Raw genomic sequence first — 19,048 nt, forward strand, 5'->3', positions numbered from 1 at the left:
CCCCAGGCCGCCAGGCCAACGCTACCCTTGGGGCTTGCGACCCATTGGCAATAACGGGCGTCAACACCGAGCCCCCAACAACTCGTGCCAGCGGTACGATTCCAACATCTGGTGGCAGCGGTGGGATCGCGACAACGGAGGCCAGCAGCGAAGAGATGCGGTTGACTGTATGCTGAGCAGCACAACGACCATCCGGGAGCAGCGCAACGAGCCCTGTGTGATGACTGGTTGCCTGCAGCGGAACGACTGCGCTGAAGTCTTGGCTGCGAGGTTTGGTGAGTGCGGGACTTTCTTCTTCTGAGTTTTGCCAGGCTTTTGTTAGTGTTAGAAACAGAGCTGGTAATTGTGGTTGTCGTTGCTACCGGGTTAGTTTGCGGCAAGACAATAGTAGGCAGTAGAGAAAGCAGCATTCAGAGCAGCCATGGATTTGAAGTCGTTGCGCAAACCGAAATTGCTGGAGCTTGCGAGAGAGTTGGGTCTGGATGTCTCAGACAAACTCAGAAAACCAGAACTGCTAAGGGCTATTCTTGAGTTAGAAGCTGAGGATGACGAGCTGTCGGAATGCCTTGAGACCATTGAGGAGAGGGAGGCGCAAAAAGAGAAACAGGAGCGCGAACTTAAAGAACAAAAAGAGAAACAGGAGCGCGAACTTAAAGAACAGAAAGAGAAAGATGAGCGCGAACGTAAAGAGCAACAAGAGAAAGAAAGAGAGCGCGACCGTCAACACGCTTTGGAAATGAAGCGTCTCGAGTTAGAGATGGAACGCGCTCGTAATGGAAGTCAGGCACACGGTGCAGGAGAACGAGTATTGTTCAAAATGACTGACCTGATGCGGCCGTTTAAGCTTGGAGAGGACATTGGTTTGTTCCTGGTTAACTTTGAGCGAACGTGCGAGAAGCAGGGGTTCTCTCGGGAAACGTGGCCACAGCGCTTGCTCACTTTGCTACCCGGCGAGGCGGCCGACGTAGTCGCTCGCTTGGAGAGAGAGGAGGCAGAGGATTTCGACAAAGTGAAATCGAGTCTGCTAAAAAAGTACCGGCTGTCAGCGGAGGCGTTCCGTCGGAAGTTTCGGGAAAATGAGAAAGGCAGAAGTGAGTCATATACAGAGTTTGCGTACAGGCTTATGTCAAACATGCAGGAGTGGCTCAAAGAAGAGAAAGCGTTTGGTGACCACGAGAAAGTTCTGCAGTGTTTCGGGCTAGAACAGTTTTATAGTCGGTTACCTGAGAACGTGCGGTACTGGGTCTTGGATAGGCCAGACGTTAGTACGGTGGCTAGAGCCGCTGAGTTAGCCGAGGAGTTTGTGACGCGTCGGGCTCGTGGAGCTAAGGACGGTCAAAAGGGTGAATTTGGCTCCAAGTTTGAGAGGCCAAAGTTCACGCCCATGAGAGCAAAGGGGGACACACGTAGTGCGGATGCGAGTGAAAGCAATCCGACCGAACGTAAGGAGACGGCGGCAACCGAAGCCGAACGCAGAAAGCGGTTCGAGACGAGGCAAGCGCGCGTTTGTTATACGTGCCAGAAGCCGGGTCACTTTTCGGCGCAGTGTCCAGAAACAAAAACAAAAGTCGTGTTTTTGTCTTTATGCAGCACTGACGAGAACATGAAGCTTCTCGAGCCTTACATGCGAGACCTCCTCGTGAACGGGAAAGAGTGCCGAGTGCTTCGCGATTCCGCAGCTACAATGGATGTCGTTCACCCCTCTTACGTAGAACCCGATATGTTCACGGGCGAGTGCGCATGGATCAAGCAAGCAGTGGAAGCTCATAGCGTGTGTCTGCCGGTAGCAAAAGTGCTTATTGAAGGACCTTTCGGAGCACTTGAGACGGAGGCCGCAGTGTCATCTATGCTGCCCCCCCAGTACCCGTACTTATTTTCGAACAGGTCCGATCACCTCCTGCGCGAGAAGGGGCTTTTGTTTGGTGAGGCTAGCGTTCAGGCCTTAACCAGATCGAAGGTTCGGGAGCTCGCTGCAAAGGCGGTAGTTGCGGGGCCGACGTTGTTGAACGATGAAAAAGGGTCAGAGGCGCAGCAAGCTGGTATTCAGAGCACGCCCGAACGGGATAAAATTGAGCCTGTAGCGTTGAAGGCACCAGATACTGGAGAGGAAATTCCCGATGCGGGAAAGTTAGAAGAACTTCCGGTCGAGCTTCCGGGACTAGGCTCAGTGACAAACAGGAAAGACACCGATCAAGTCATTAGTGACTTAATAAGTAAAGCATCGCTGTCGCCTGAGCAGAAAACAGAACTACACCAGCTCTTACAAGAGTTTCAAGGTCTGTTCTCTGAGAGGCCTGGTAGGACTTCTGTCCTTACTCATGACATAGAACTTACCTCCCCAGAGCCAGTACGATCCAAGGCGTACCGGGTGTCACCCCGCCAGAGCGATATTATGGAGGCTGAGGTAAAGAAAATGCTACAGCTCGGTGTTATTGAAGCGGGTGAGAGTGATTATACCTCCCCTTTGATTTTAGTTGAGGTACCGGGCAAGGAACCTCGTCCTTGCGTCGACTACCACAGGCTTAATTCCATCACTAAGGATCAAATTTATCCGATCCCTAACATCGAGGAGCGCCTTGAGAGAGTGAGTAGCGCTCAGTTTATTTCCACCCTAGATCTTGTCAGGGGTTATTGGCAGGTTCCACTTACAGAAGAGGCTAGTAGGTATGCGGCGTTCATTTCACCAATGGGGACATTCCGTCCTAAAGTTTTGAGTTTTGGTTTGAAGAACGCGCCATACTGCTTTTCAAGCCTCATGGATAAAGTGTTGCGGGGACAGCAAGAATTCGCTTTACCGTATCTAGACGACGTAGCGATATTCTCCGCATCCTGGCCGGAACATATGGCGCACTTGCGGGCAGTGCTAACCCGCCTGCGCGATGCGGGCTTGACAGTCAAGGCTCCCAAGTGCCAGTTAGCACAGGCCGAGGTTGTCTACCTCGGACACGTGATTGGTCGGGGTCGTCGCCGCCCCTCTGAAATAAAGGTGGCCGCTGTGCGAGACTTCCCGCAACCGCGCACGAAGACCGATATTCGGTCGTTCTTAGGTGTCGCCGGCTACTATCAGAGGTACATTCCCAGGTACTCTGATATCGCGGCTCCCTTGACGGATGCTCTAAGAAAGACAGAGCCGCAAACAGTCGTCTGGGATGAGACGAAGGAAAGAGCTTTTAGCGCCCTAAAGAGCGCCCTAACCAGCCAGCCTGTGCTACGATCGCCCGACTACACAAAAGGGTTCGTTGTTCAGTGTGATGCTAGTGAGCGAGGCATGGGCGTTGTACTGTGCCAACGGGAAAATGGAGAAGTAGAACACCCCGTCCTGTATGCTAGTCGTAAGCTGACCAGTCGTGAGCAGGCGTATAGCGCCACCGAGAAAGAGTGTGCGTGTATCGTGTGGGCCGTTCAGAAATTGTCATGTTACCTAGCCGGCTCGAGGTTTATCATTGAAACGGATCACTGCCCTCTCCAATGGCTGCAGACCATCTCTCCCAAAAATGGCCGCCTCCTGCGCTGGAGCCTCGCTTTGCAACAATATTCCTTTGAGGTGCGTTACAAAAAGGGGAGTCTCAACGGTAACGCCGATGGCTTAAGTCGAAGCCCCTAACGTGGGAATCAGCCTCAAAATTGCTTGTTACTGATGTTTTTCTTCCTGAGGCAGGATTTTTAACCTATTGCTTTTGTGTAGTGTTTCAAAGTGATGATGTGCTTTTTAGTGCAATTTTTCCGATTTGTGGACGCGTTCTGAGTGCTGCTAAACTACTGTAAGGAACTAGGCAGCAGTATAAAAGGGGAAAGAGCCTGGCAGGGCTTAGTGAGGGTTGTGCCGTGCTTGCTGACTGAGCGGTTGACTTTTGGCGTGGTTCTAACGCTTGCCGGAAACGAGAACAAAAATGTCAACTCTCCCGAAGTCACTTTGCAGTGTCCTGTGTGCACCTGAACGTGAGAACGAGGCCTTCTCTGTGCGCTGCGCTCAAGAAACGCCCAAGGACGCCCAACTTCGGTTATGAGCATCATCGAGCGACATCCCTCCGGACAGCGGATGCAGTCCCCTGACCTTCGGGATCTCCTTCCCCCGGCGGGGCGGTCTGTTACGTTTCGCCTACAACGCGCGGTAATGCCGGCGCGGATGCAACGGACGCCGGGGCTTTGTTCAAAGCGGCGGACATTTTGGCCCGTCCGACGCCGCCGCGACGCCTACCCGCCAAGCGTGTCCAGGCGTGTTTCAGTGCCACGTGTCTTCGTGTGTGCGTGTGTGTGTGTGTGCCCTCGCTTGTCAAAGCGCGGCAGCCGGGGAGCGGAGTTCCCCGAATGAGGAGCCTGGAGGTCTCTCGGCTCAACTGTTCGCGCCGTCGTGTGGGTGAGGGTTGGCGATGCGTCACTACACTCGGTTCAGCAGGTCTCTCGGCCCGACAGTTCGCGCCGTCGTGGGCTCCTGCTGCGCCGTCCCGTGACCTTCATCCCGTGACCTTCCCTCCTTCCCTTTTGGACCGCGACGCCGAGAGTATAAGAGCAGCTGCCCCCGGACGCCAGAGAGAGGCTCCGATTTGTACTGTTGAGTTACGTGCTCTCCCGTCTCTCCAATTCGGTCGACCTGACCGGCCGCTCTTTTGCTATGTTAGAATAAACAAGTTGTTCTGTTACCAGTCTTCTCATGCTTTGCCGGGACCTTCGGATGCTTCCAGTGCCCCAGGCCGCCAGGCCAACGCTACCCTTGGGGCTTGCGACCCATTGGCAATAACGGGCGTCAACACCGAGCCCCCAACAACTCGTGCCAGCGGTACGATTCCAACACCTTCGACGAAGATAGGTCTCCCTATCGAAACGTTGGCCAGCCTTTCTGAGGCACCTTATCCCTGTTTACAAACTTTATACTACGGTGTGCTATTCCATCTGTGAGCCCCTTTCTTGATTTTGGACTCTCGTAAACTAAGTACTTTCTTTGCACGAAACAAGCGCTGCGAGGATTCGAGAATGGTATTTAAACGGTCCTCGTAGACTTGGTAATTGCCTTTGGCGAAAGTCAGCGAACGTACTCGCTCCCGAGAGGTGGCAGCGCGGTGTGTGTTTCAAGCCGTGTTCTTTCATCAATTCTTTGCATCGAAATCATACTTCATGCAATTTATTTCCCGCACCTTCTTACGTCTACACTGCAAACGGAAATCACTGCGAGGAGGGAGTATACTGCTTGTCCTCTAGCGACCCCCCGGTTCGGAGTTTATTATGCTCCGTATGATCGGAGTAAAATTTTTACTCCGTAAGAGCGGAATTCTTGCGTGGAATTATAGGAGTTTTTTTTCTGTCTTTTCTTTATTTTTTGCTTTGCAATTGACGGAGTTTTTTCGAGGTGCAACGGGAGTATAAAAAGAGGCATCGCGTGAGTTTGGGCGAACATGTTTACATGCAGAGGCTGCTGGTCAAATTTCGAAATATGCACACGAGACCGCGTCAAATTCGACGAAACAAGTCAATGAAAGCACATATACCATGACATACATAAACATTTCTGAAACGCCCAATGCAGAAATTTGAAAGACATCCCACGTACACGCGATACTCAAGAAGCAACGGTGCCAGTATATATAGCCACGATACTGTGTGCCTCGAAACCGCCTAGGGAGCAGCTGTGCTGTTTTCAGAATTACGACTCACATGCTCGTTCATACGAGATCTGCCTCTCTGAAATTAACAGAATACCTTAATCAACACAAAACTGTTAATTCAAAATAGTGAGAGAAAAAAGTTATTGGCGTAATTTTTCAAAATTATCATGCCATTCTGCGAGTGCTGAAGCGACTTCGCACACTGCCGGCGTTCTCGGCCAAAAAGTAGTGCGTTAGTTACAGTAAGCAAGAAAAATGTAAGTGCATGTGCTGCATAGCAAAATTAGATTTTTGCGATATAGTGGTAGCGTAGCAAGAAATTATTACGTGTGAGCATGACCCGCAGCAGCCGACGTAACACCGAAAAATGCGCAGTCATACATTTTATACACCGCACTACTTTCTCTGCGTCCAAGCAATCTGTCTCGGTTGCGAAAAGGAGCTACATCGCTGATCTGTCGAGTGAATCCCTGAACTCGGAGCCAGCAGGCATGCGTCTAAATCAGTGTCTCGGATAGAGCGTAATGTTAATGCAATATCAGAAGCAACGACGTGACCAAAACCTATATGCGCGATAACAATTCGATTCACATCGCTCAATAAGAAGCTTTATTTTCAGTACGCATACTTATGTCCTACCATTTTTCTTCGGGCGAGGATATCCGTTCACAGATACATAAAAACAGTTGCTTGCACTCCGGTCTTTCTCACTGGCAACACAGCACCGCAACGAACTTGGGTTACGCCATTCATGCGCGAATAGCACGGATGTCGTCGCTCGAACAGTGGCTGCTGTTGCCATTGCTACGCGGTCCTTTCAAACACTACACTGGACGTTGTCAGCATGTACTCAAAAGGACATAGAAGTCGCATTTCACGCACTGAAGAACACAAGACAGGGTGACGCAGCACGAAAACACAGCCAGAACGTGAGCCGACATCACGAGTCAGTGAGCAGCTTCGAGGTATACCTAAGCCTTTTTCCGCACTTGAAAACGTGGCTCTTGCAATCATCGTTGTCAGCAAAGTGATCTCAGCTAATGTACTTGAAGCTGAGATACAGTGAGCTTCAGGCATGCCTATAACACTTTCTGGAAGGAAATACGGGAAACAAATTGACGAAACGCTGTCACGGAACGACACTTCCCACACGTAAACAAACCGTCAGCCATGAGCACTGCCCGCTCCGCCGAACGCGCCCGGTCGCTGGCGAGGCGCACAGCCTCATGGGAAGCGCCACGTGACCAACCTGTATCGGCGGAGGGGAGTTTTTTAAAACTCCCTGTCGGAGTTTCACGAGAGAACAAGATTTTTAAGCGGAGTAAAATCGCGTCATGTCGCCTTGATACTTCCGCAGCTAGCCAGCGGAGTGAAACGAGGGAATGGCGCTGTTTTGCTCCTATACATCGGAGTAAATATTTGAGGAGGGGAGGTTTTAGGGCACGTAACCTCTTAAGAACTCCCAGGTGGGTTTATTTTCGTTTACAGTGAGGCATATTCTTTCTTGCCTGCCACTACTTCAATCTCCTTAGAGTCCTTGTCGATATTGCTCGTGGCTACATTGTACAGTTGTGCGGATAAAATATCTCGAACCTCGCCTATAAGGACAGTGACGTTACACGTCAATGAGATTACATGTTCCCAAAGCAAGAAGGTAGGCAAACACTTAAGTATTGAACGGAGTAAATTACAGAGAGGTAACTAAATTGCCGAATCACTGAAGTGGGTAAATTTCTCAAAGTCAATTAAATTACTGAATATAAACTAAGTCACTTCTATCGTTGTTAAAACAGGCTCATTGTAGTACCTTTCGTGTACTTTTAGTCTTTTATTTGTTCCAAACAAGCGCTACACCTGGAACAGGAGATGACTAAGGATACGGGGGAAAAGGCCACTCTATCGCACATTGACAGAACCTTATCGCTCGAATGTACGCCAGGTAGTGGCATGCAGACAGATAGCCAACTCGACAAGCCTATAGCAAATGGTAGCTTCAGCTTATACAGTAACAGATTGACAAATAAAACTAAACATAACTCGAACAAGTTATGGTCCTGCAGAAAGAAATCACAAAAATATGTTCTTGTGGTTTTTATAAGAAAGCTGTTTAATAGACAAATCATTTGAAAGATGAACATACAGATCATAGACTTAGGCAGAGCAAACTAACATAGACAGAGGGAAAGAAAACGCACACGCACGTGTGTTCCCTCCATCCGTGTGGAGGCAAGCAGCCGCGGCGCTCGGTGGCACACCTCGACACGGAGGACGAGGTGCGCTCCGTGCTGGTCTCTCCCGCCTCTGAGATCCTCAGCTGGCCGCCTGGCTCGGAAGCCACTGCCCCGAGTCCACATTATGTGGAAAGCTATTGAGTTAAAGCCATGGAGATTATCCCGTGGAAGGCCTTGGAGAAGTCTACATAAATTACCGGTGCAAAGCTTTTGTTTTCTGCGCTGTTTCTTTTTTCCTTTAGTCCGTTTTCCCTGCCCAGACCCCACAATCCTTCCTCTTAAAGGGAGTCAACCAGCTATTTGTATTATTGAGTTGAACTGTCCCGACACTGGTGTGTCCCTGACGTTTATTTTCATTTTTCTTTTTATAATATATATGTCACGTTTCGCTTCCAATCAATTTGATTCGCACCACCGACCTGTAGTTCGGGGATCGGAATTTCGTGTTTCATAATTTCATAAATTCATAATTTACTTATTGAAAAAGATACAGAAAATTGCATGTGCGTAGTATACATAAGGAGGTCCCATAGTCGAAGACTGGATCGGGACCTCGTGTTGAAGATACTTACGATGGTATACAATGTTTAAAGCAACTGTAGCACAGATGAGAGCTAAGAGTAATATCAAAACATGTTTATAGCACCTGAAATAATAACAACACTTGTTAACAGCAGGACAGTATAGAAAACAGAACAAAATTAGAAAGAACGGACAATATCAGTAAGTATTTATTATGGACGCTTTTAGTTCTCTTTTAAATTGATATAATTTTTTTGCATTTTTGATTATAGGTCGTAGAGTATTTCAGAGCGATATCGAGAAAAATTCCGCAGTCTGTTTACCATAGTTAGTACGCACTTTAGGTAGACGGAAATTATTATTGAGGGCAAATCTAGTCTGACTAGGAGCTATGGGGTCACCCACAAGGTAACAAGCAGATCGATGGTAATTCCTTAGTCATATATTTGTAGGATGAAATCCCCAGATTATACTTGGTGAGTTTTGAAATAGTTAGGATGTTTTTTTCATGTAGCAGTGATTTTCCATTTGCAAAGCGTGAACTGCTTGTTATAATTCTTATGGATTGGTTCTGGATTGCCTGGAGGAATGCCAAGTGAGTGTTATAAGTGTTACACCAGCATATTATGCCGTAGTTAATATGAGAGTGAATTAATAAGTAGTATAGCGAGATTATTGTACCATGTGTAAAGTAGGGACGAGTTTTAATTAGAACGCGAATGCCGTATGCTATTTTCTTTTTTATGAGAGAAGTGTGACCTTTATATTTCAAGTTGCAGTCAAGAGAATTCTCAAGGAAAGATGAGCATGGACTGGGAGAGATGGAGTATGAGCCAAAAGTTAAAGAAGGGCAGGATGCCGAATGTTGTTGATGTGAGGAAAATACAACAAATTCAGTGTTGGTGACATTAATACATAATAGGTTAGCATTACATCAACTTAAAACATTTGCTTATTTAGCTTGTTAATAAGAAGTAGCATGTTTTTATCAGAGACAAATATGGTAGTATCATCAGCGTACAAAATGCACTTAGTAGACGACAAACAGTTAGGTAGATCATTAATATAAATAAAAAACACTAGCGACCCTAAGATGGATCCTTGAGGGACAACAATGTTAGTGGTTTGTTGTCTGGAACAGACATTAGACACAGACACAACCTGCGCTCTGTTAGATAAGTAACTTTTTAATAGTGAGAGGGCAGTATCACGTACACCGATAGCCTCAAGCTTAGCGAAAAGGATACTATGGTTGAAGCAGTCGAATGCTTTTGTTATATCGATGAAGGCTGAACCTGCAAATAGGCATTCGTCAATTTTTTTTTTAATTGGTCAATTAGATGTATGAGTGCCAGATCTGTGAAGTATCCATTACGAAAGCCAAATTCGCATGAAAAGAGACTAGTACATTTAATGAGGTATTTGGTTAGACGCAGTTCGATCAATTTCTCGAGAACTTTGCCAGCATAATACGTTATGCTGCTTTCGACTTCTGCTACTTTCTTGGCAGGCTTCACACTGGAGGCTTATAAAATGCATAAAAGAGATTTATAAAAACGAAAAGGGCCTGAACATAAGTTTGTTCTTGCAGGACGACCTTGAGTTGGGGATTATTATGCGCCCTCCCCGCGCACTTCGCGACCAGACACGGTAGACGCGCTTTGTGCCTGGACGGTGTCTGCGGTGAGTGCATCTGGCTTTCGTATACCTGCGCGCATAAAACTGTGCAGACGCATCGCCATGCCGGGGACGTTAAGGTGAGTGGTGTGAGGTGGCGGTGCTGGGGACGCCGTTGTTGGGGCGGAATGAACTTGCGTTTGCAGGCGCCCGAGTTAACAGTCCCATAATTAACCGACCAGACAGACCGCGTGCCAGCGAGGCTGGCCAGGAGAATGTGCGCAGAAAGAGCCGGTGAAACAGCCGCGAAGCAAGTGAGAGAGGTGACGGAGCAGAAAGAGGGATGCGAACGCCGGTGCTGCTGCGGGGCATTGGCCGACAGGTGTCGCCTCCTTTCCAGAAGAGATCGCAGCCACCGCGCTCTGTCCCAGCTTAGATGCGCGCAGTGGAAAGCGAGCTGCCAAACGATGCTGCGGTCCTGCACCGTGGCGAGGCTGGAAAAGTGCGCCGCCCAATTTCAGCGGCCACACGCTGAGTCCGCGTCAACGAGCGGATAGCTCTCTGAAAATAGTCCCGAATAAGCGGCGCGCGAGGTTTTTTCGAAAACAACCCAGAACAAGCGGAGCACCTTCTCAAAAGAAACTGTTCGGAAGTCTGAGACATCTTCAAGAATAACGAATTACCTTTGTTCTTTTTAAGTTTAAGCTTTAAGTCGCCTACACGTCGACCGTAATTAGTACGCGTTTTGGGCCCTTAGATGTAGCCGCGCAAGATAGCTGCTTTATTGAAGGGAAGAAGGAGTAACTGGTGCCAACCAATGTGGCTGTCATTCTGAAGATCTTTAGGAAGAAAATGGTGCCTCTGCCCACAATTAAACCGGTATAACGGTGCATGTTACCCTTGAGTTGTGTCTTAATAACTTGTAAGTTAATTGATTTCGTTTATGATGGCAGGTGCGCATACTAGTGAATGTGCCAGGTGGAGCCACCTCAGTTTCTTCACGCTGTAAATGTCCACCTTGTTGATATGTCAATTTCGTCTGCTGTTGAAGCGCTGATTTACTGGAGTGCCTGTCTCCTTCTGACGCGTACTCCAGCCCGTGGACATGTCCACTAGGTAGACACTCACAGTATACCCTCGCCTCCCCTCCCCTCCCCCTCCCCCCTGAAGAGCGGTTTAAGCATACAGCGCGTAGAAATGCTGTTAGCATATGCGATCGTTGTCTGTCGATTAGTTGACGCCAGTTCTGAAACTTCCGCCGTAATTGCTGATGTCTAGCGCTGGTTCTTTTGGAGATGATCTCATAGAACTCCGTCGAAGATCATGGTCACTATCTAGCCCACAACTTACACAGAACAAAAAAAAAAAATGAATAAAAAGTTGCTAGAATGAATCAGGGGACGATTGTCCAATTAAAGTGATAGCTTTACGGCGTGAGACTGCCGAGATATACACGTGTGTCATGCAAGCGTGTGTGTAATGAGATCGACAAAACGACAGCGGCAACGACGGAATGATAACTACGGTTTGGCGACGACAGTTCTGACGGCGACATCTTGACGACGACGGTGTGAAGACGATGGCATGACGGCAACGGAAGGACTACAGCGTGGCGACGACGACGACGGGAAGACGACGGTGCGAGGACGGCTTCACGGCGAACACAGCATGTCTGTGCGGAAGGGGCGGGAAGAGGGGAAAGGCCGAGATACTACGACCCCGGAAACCAGGGAAAAAAGCGCAAGAAAGCTACAACTTGAAAAGTGAAGCGTGATGTGCATTCAGCCGGTTTCGAACTACGGAGTTGGTGCAGAAAGGACAGAGAGGCACGATACGTTAGCCAATAAAGCAATGACAGCCAAGTACTCTTGAAAGGCTGGTGGGACGCCGAGCTTGTATTTTGTGAAATTGCACTAGTCGGTGCATGTTCTATACGCACACTGGATCGAGACAGCAAGCTGGGCGAGTTCCTAGGCTAACATCTTCGTAAGCTTACAGAGCGAAGGACGACAGACAAGGATGGAGCCCGACGTCCGTTTCGCGCTGTTCGTTTACGAAAAGGCACACACACGCGCGACATCAACACGCCGTGCTCAACACCGTGAATTTCTATCCAGCACGTGCCGTAGTGAGAGAGAATAGCGAATCCTTGTTAAACATTATGGGGTTTTACGTGCCAAAACCACTTTATGATTATGAGGCACGCCGTAGTGGAGGGCTCCGGAAATTTCGACCACCTGGGGTTCTTTAACGTGCACCTAAATCTAAGTACACGGGTGTTTTCGCATTTCGCCCCCATTGAAATTGCGGCCGCCGTCGCCGGGATTCGATCCCGCGACCTCGGGCTCAGCAGCCCAACACCATAGCCATTGAGCAACCACGGCGGGTGCGAATCCTTGTTGAAGCCCTGATTCCTTATTTAATATCATGAATGCCTGAAGATGAGAACAGTCATAAATCTGTGAAAATAATTCGTCCTTTAATGATCCCAACGGCCCAACACGGGACGTCGGCCGTCTTAGAAAAGTAAACAGCCGAAATGTATAAGCTTGAAGTTGGTCACCATCACGGTTTTATCAGCTGATCCCAATTTGCACTTCTAATCCACGTACGATTTCAAGGACATGGCTATTGGGTCCTGATGAAAATCGCGTTGCGCACTGCAGACGGCGGCCCCCGCCTCCTCAGTACTGCACAGTTATTCGGAACGCAGCTGCCGCGGTTGACGTCGTCTGCTTCGGCGGCGGCGGCGGCGTCTGCGACGTCGCGGATTTACGGCCTCATTTATATCAGGACGTCATTCGATCATCCGCCTCCAGGTGGCGCGGTGCGCGCCACTTCGAGCCTTTTCATGCCCCGCTCTCATGTCTCTATAGCTTACACCATAGCTGTCGGTCCAGCAATGCGGCGTCGCAGACATCCCTTAGTCTGCGTGAGCTAGTCGTAACCAGCATTTGTGTGTTTGACCTGTAACGACCTCGCGTGAGTGTTTGTTAGCCGCACGGGCGTCTCTTCAAGCATCCTGTCACGGCCTGCGTGGTCGCTCGAAAAAAGAGAGAGAACAAGAAACGATTCAAGGTGCCGCCGCTTTGTTCTTTCTGACCCTGGCGCGTACTGTCCGACACCCACCAACTACAGCAGGATAGGCCGTCGAACGCTATGCGAACGTTCAATGGAACGCGCGTCGGGGGGCACCGTCGGAAGCGGCAGAGTGCAGATCAATGACCGCCTGCGTGAAAGAGGTCAAGTTGGGGTTACTCTCAACTGCTTGCGATTTTGTGCTTGATCTAGAAAAAGAAATGATAACCGCCGCAGCGTGCTTATTGAAGATCCTGAGTTTGGAAGCAATACGCCTCCGGCTAATCCATTTTTCTTATTTGGAAAATATAAATTTGCTCTACAAGATGAATAAATTGGAAAGAAAGAGAAAACAAGGCATACGAAGAAAATTATACTTTAGCACGCGCAAGCACTAACGCTTACAAAAGACGGGAAAAGACGAAAGGTCAACAAACACGATCAGTGCATAAAATCGTCCCCAGTATCTTGAACACATGATCGACCAAAATGAAAAAAAAAAAAGTATTTGACTGCCCTGAAAGCTGCTATTTCAAGGCCACTAACTTGCCGTTGTCCAAACATCGTCTTCAGTTACGAAGGGTGATTGCAAAGTGCCCCAAATTTGTAGCGTAGCTGTTCTGGGCATGCATGGGGCAGTCCAGCATAACGTAGGCTATGAAGCGACTCTACTTGTACAAGACGTGGAGGTTGCGCGACGGACTTAAAAAAAAAATAAAGAAAGTGCTTAGCGTTGGGCCACATCAAGACGAAAGCGGTGAAATAAAGTGGCCACTCTTCGCGGTTACCTCACATATATACGCAGAATTTCAGTCCATGGTATACAAAATTGATCATGTGGGCTCTTCATCGAGCTATGTTGCAGATGATCTCATGAGAGCGGGAGGGTGAATTCTTCATGTTTTATGGTCATGAGGCAGTTTGTCCGCTCGTTCATATCTCATTATGAAGGTATGACAGGGAACCCGATGAAGTGCAGATTCTAGAACGCGAGTTCCCGCAACGTGTGTCAGCTACGCAATTTTAGGACATCCCTCGTTTCATCCGTCCCTCGTTGTAACATAACATGTGTAATATAAGCAAGCACGCGGTTGACAATATTCTAACAGGTGGCACGTTGAACCTCGCCTATTGTGAACTACACTGGTCCGGCTTTGCCGAAGTATGACGAGAGTGGCCGTGGTTCTCTAATTGATTGATTGGGTTTAACGTCCGAAAGCATCACACGGACCTTGAGCGGCGCTGTAGTGTAGGGGGTAATTTTAATCCCTACAGCCAACAGGAATGCGGCCGTAGTGAGCAGGAGTTGAACCCACGACCTCCTGCTCAAACCTCCGCGTCCACTGAACCAGCGCGGCGGTGAGTCTCAACGTTGTCTCAATGCTATACACACTGTACAGGCTGTCCCAACTATCTTGCACCAAATTTAAAAACATGCAAATGCCACGTAGCTGGAAAGAACCAAGGTAATGTTGTCTGCCGTCGTTTGGAGTTACTCAGATTTTTGTTTTTTTGCATTTCGGCTAACTATAGATTAGATTTCGTTTTTAATCGGACATTTCAAGAAATGCCCACTAATAGAGGCAAAAGAAGATAATCTGTCTCCTGACTGGGCCTACAATTCGTGCTGCACTTCGGACCAGCTGCAGCAAAGCAGAAAACAAAAACAAACAATACTCTATGTACAGAGAAGATTAGGTACGTCATCATCAACAAAATAAATAATCAAGCTCACAAATCATCAGTCAGACACAATGCCTGTGTCAGTTATACAACGATGTGTGCCTAACATATGCCAAATTTACATAAAAGCAAGGAATTATCAAAATACAACGAAATATTCACAAATGTGGCAATACGGATTGGTACTTAATTTGACACACATTTGGTATGAGACAACGCATTGTAGTGTCGGTTCTATGTACATGCAGGTAGTTAATTTTTTAACACGTGGGTAATCTTTTTCTTGAATTGCTGTATATTAGTGGTTTCTTTTGCATATTCCATGATTTCAGGATGTTTATTACATAGTGCAATAATTTGGTTATTTATTGACTGTATTCCATAGTTGGTGCGACATATTGGCCCGATAAGTGCTACAACACGCAGGTTATGTGATATATATTTCTATTCAAGAACGTATGAGTAAACAGTTCGGAATCTTGTTTTATTTTGCGAAATACTAGCGCTGATAGTTGATATTTGTAGCAATCCAAAAGCGGCATCACATTGCGCGCATGAAATAATGACACATCATTTTGGATTGTGTAACTTATTAGACCTAGAGCACGCTTTTGTAGGGAAAACAGCTTGTCGGCATCCGTTTTGTTACAGGTTCCCCAGGCCAAAATGCAATACATAAGTTGGAAATGAATAAGGGAAAATATAGCTACCTTTTAACCCTGCCCGGAATAAGATGATGTAAGCGCCGAATTAGGCCGATAGACCTTTACATTTTAACTCGAACGTTATGTGCATGCTCAGAACAAATCAAATCATTTCGGAAACATTCTCCAAGAAACTGACGCGAGTGCGTCTGTGGGCTGCTTTCATTATTAAATTGCAAAGAAACATTGTAATCTATTGGCTTATTTTTCGGCCGAAAGAGCATAAATTTGGTTTCCTTTACGTTTAATTCTAACTGATTTGTTATAAGCCATCTTTTCAGTTCACGTAGCCAGCGGTGTGATTTTTGCTCAATGTCTTGTAAATTTACACTAGAGAAAAAGACCTTTGTATCGTCTGCATAGATCACAAGGTGAGGAGTGAAATGAATATATACTATGTCGTTTACGTATACAAGAAAGAGCAAAGGAGCCGAGGATTGACCCTTGCGGTACACCATACTTGATAATATGTAAGTCAGATTTAATATCATGAATCCTCGTATACTGTTTTCTATTGATAAGGTAACTTTTGATTAGAGCAAGCGCAGTTCCACGTATACCGTACATTTCGAGTTTCCTAATCAAAATATTCTGCTTTAGGGAATAAAACGCTTTGCTGAAATCAAGAAAGATCCCCGCAGTGTAAAGCTTTTCTTAAATGTTATTAAGTATGCGATCCTTAATGTGCAGTAGTGCTGTCTGCGTCGATCTACCAGACAGGAATCCGCGCTGTTGTTCACAAATGACATAATTTTTTTAAAATGAAGGAATATAATCTCTGATATATTAAGCGTTCAGCAATTTTAGAAAACATAAGCGGTACGGATATTGGACGATAATTGTTTAATTCATTTTTATTTCGTCCTTTAAAAATGATTGTTACACGGGCTATTTTCATGTCATCTGGAAAAATACGCGCCAGAAAAATCTGATTACAAATGTGAGTAAATGGCTCCGTAATGGAATCAATAACAGTCTTAATAGGAGCAGCAGTAATATCATCATCGCCTGGAGAACTTTTGTTCTTCAGAGAGCCTATAACAGATGCCACTTTAAGTTAAGTAACATGAGATAAAAAGACAGAGTTAGAAAGTGAACTGTGAATGTATGAATCGGAAAGTTTAAAATCAACCGCCTTTGCCATATTATCTAATGAACCGGCATCCAGAAAATGTAAGTTAAACTTATCTGCAAGTGACTTGCCACTGTAGTTGAACATCACTTATATGTAACTCCGCGGTGATGGTGACTTTCTTCCGACCTATTAAATCGTTAACTGACTCCCGAAGTAATCTTGAGTTATCCATCATTTTGGAAAACATGTAGGCATAAAAATCTGGTTTGGCCTTCTATTTGTTTCTAAATGTTTTATATTCTGAAAGGTCTCCTGGTTGCTTAGTGCACAAGAAATGCGCGAGCAGCTTATTTTTCATCTTTATTCGCTAAGAAGCGCTGCTGTGACCCATTCTTTAGATTTCTTATGTTTCTTTACTATTACGTATGGACATGCAATGTTGTAATTGCAAACAATTTTTTTATAAGCAAATTGTATGCCCTCGAGGAGTCAAATTCCCGGATATGTCATCCCAGTTGCAGTCGAACATTAACAAATTGGTCTTAAGACAAATTTTTGGTCTTAATTAATTAATCAACTTCAAAAATATTATAATGAGATAAAAAGTGTCGATGAGAAACTTGTGGAGCAACATGAAAAACTCCCTATACAGCTTTCCGATGCTCAGTGCGTGCTCCCTAAAAGCGTTTCTCCGAGCGTGAAAGAAGCCTGCGAATACACGCAACATTGCCGGGCGCGCGACTGGCCTCTCGAGGCACTTGGGGTGCATTCGCGGGCTTCCTCCACGCTCGGAGAAACGCTATTAGGGAGCACGCACTGAGCATCGGAAAGCTGTATAGGGAGTTTTTCATATTGCTCCACAAGTTTCTCATCGACACTTTTTATCTCATTATAATATTTTTGAAGTTGAATAATTATAACTAATTATGTAATTGGGCGCACTGCAAGAAATAACTTGAGTATCTCTAAGCGACGGCAAACAACATTACCTTGGTTCTGTCCAGCTACGTGACATTTGCATATATTTAAATATTGGTGCATGTTAGCTGGAACGCCCTGTATATGCAAATTTAACCCCGAACGTGCGATTCTCCCGCATTCACTTGCGTGGGAAAATACGACTATTGCGCCTGCAGGCACGCTTGCTTTTCCAGGTGACCCGTTCACAACCTTCTTATACTATTCTGCTACGCTCAGACGGATGACGAATTTTCTTGCGTCTCCTGGACGTGCTTTCTGACCAAGTTCTTGATTTTCTTTGATCGGTTACCTGCCTATCTGAAGGCTAGTAGTTCAGGCTACTAGGCTAAGGCACATCACGAATGGCGGTCATTTGAATGTCATACAAAAATAATCAGCATTTTTAGCGAGAGACTGTATGTACCCTTGCCCTTGCTGCGCTATACAATAGTGTCATCATCATTACTCTGGTGTATCATCATCACCCACGATAGTGTACGCATTCATTAAGTTTGCACAAAAATGAGACGCCTTTTGTTTCTCTTGCGCTCAAGGCGTCCGCGGAGGTGCGATGATGTCTGCCGGGTGAGATAGCAAAAGGGCGTTTAAGGGACGACGTCATTTCAATTGCGTACGTCCACCAATTCGAGCACGTGAACTGCTGTTTTCTCACCTCCTTTCTTGTGGTTTTCATCTATCTGTACGCAAAGGAAATTTCGGCGCGTGTTAGACGACGCCGGCTACTCCTCTTAATCCATAGACGACCTCAAAGAAAGAAAAAAAAAAAAAAAAGGACGTTGTTCCTTCAGATTACGTTCTCGCTAGGTGTTCTGAAACTTCAAAGCGCATCTTTGATGCCATAGTTTAGCAGGTCTTCTTTAGTCTTAGCACGGAACAAAGCAGGCTCTCACCATGTGGTGTCTCAAAACGATTTCATTTTTTCCCCGTCGCGTATGACAGGGCTCGGAAGAGAATTCACATTGAAAGTATGATGCTGCGAACCTTAGAGATTAAGATCGCGCCCCATTACGATCATCATCATCATCATCATCATCATCATCATCATCATCAGCAGCAGCAGCAGCAGCAGCAGCAGCAGCCTGGTTACGCCCACTGCAGGGCAAAGGCCTCTCCCATACTTCTCCAACTACCCCGGTCATGTACTAATTGTGGCCATGTCGTCCCTGCAAACTTCTTAATCTCATCCGCCCACCTAACTTTCTGCCGCCCCCTGCTACGCTTCCCTTCCCTTGGAATCCAGTCCGTAACCCTTAATGACCATCGGTTATCTTCCCTCCTCATTACATGTCCTGCCCATTTCTTTTTCTTGATTTCAACTAAGATGTCATTAACTCGCGTTTGTTCCCTCCCCCAATCTGCTCTTTTCTTATCCTTTAACGTTACACCCATCATTCTTCTTTCCATAGCTCGTTCCGTCGTCCTCAATTTAAGTAGAACCCTTTTCGTAAGTCTCCAGGTTTCTGCCCCGTAGGTGAGTACTGGTAAGACACAGCTATTATACACATTTCTCTTGAGGGATAATGGCAACCTGCTGTTCATGATCTGAGAATGCCTGCC

The 19,048-nt window shown here is 46.7% G+C and overlaps 1 protein-coding gene across 1 annotated transcript in view; it reads left to right on the plus strand.

Annotated features, from left to right (window-relative positions):
* The window catches only part of LOC126525988 (uncharacterized), a 183,464-nt gene that overhangs the window by 31,652 nt on the left and 132,764 nt on the right, over positions 1–19,048 (plus strand). The window contains exon 2 of the mRNA XM_072284147.1: positions 9,945–10,036. Within this exon, the coding sequence (XP_072140248.1) occupies positions 9,945–10,036 (92 nt within the window). The remainder of the gene's footprint in view (positions 1–9,944; positions 10,037–19,048) is intronic.

Source organism: Dermacentor andersoni, chromosome 8 (assembly GCF_023375885.2).
Source record: "Dermacentor andersoni chromosome 8, qqDerAnde1_hic_scaffold, whole genome shotgun sequence".
Lineage (NCBI taxonomy): Eukaryota > Metazoa > Arthropoda > Arachnida > Ixodida > Ixodidae > Dermacentor > Dermacentor andersoni.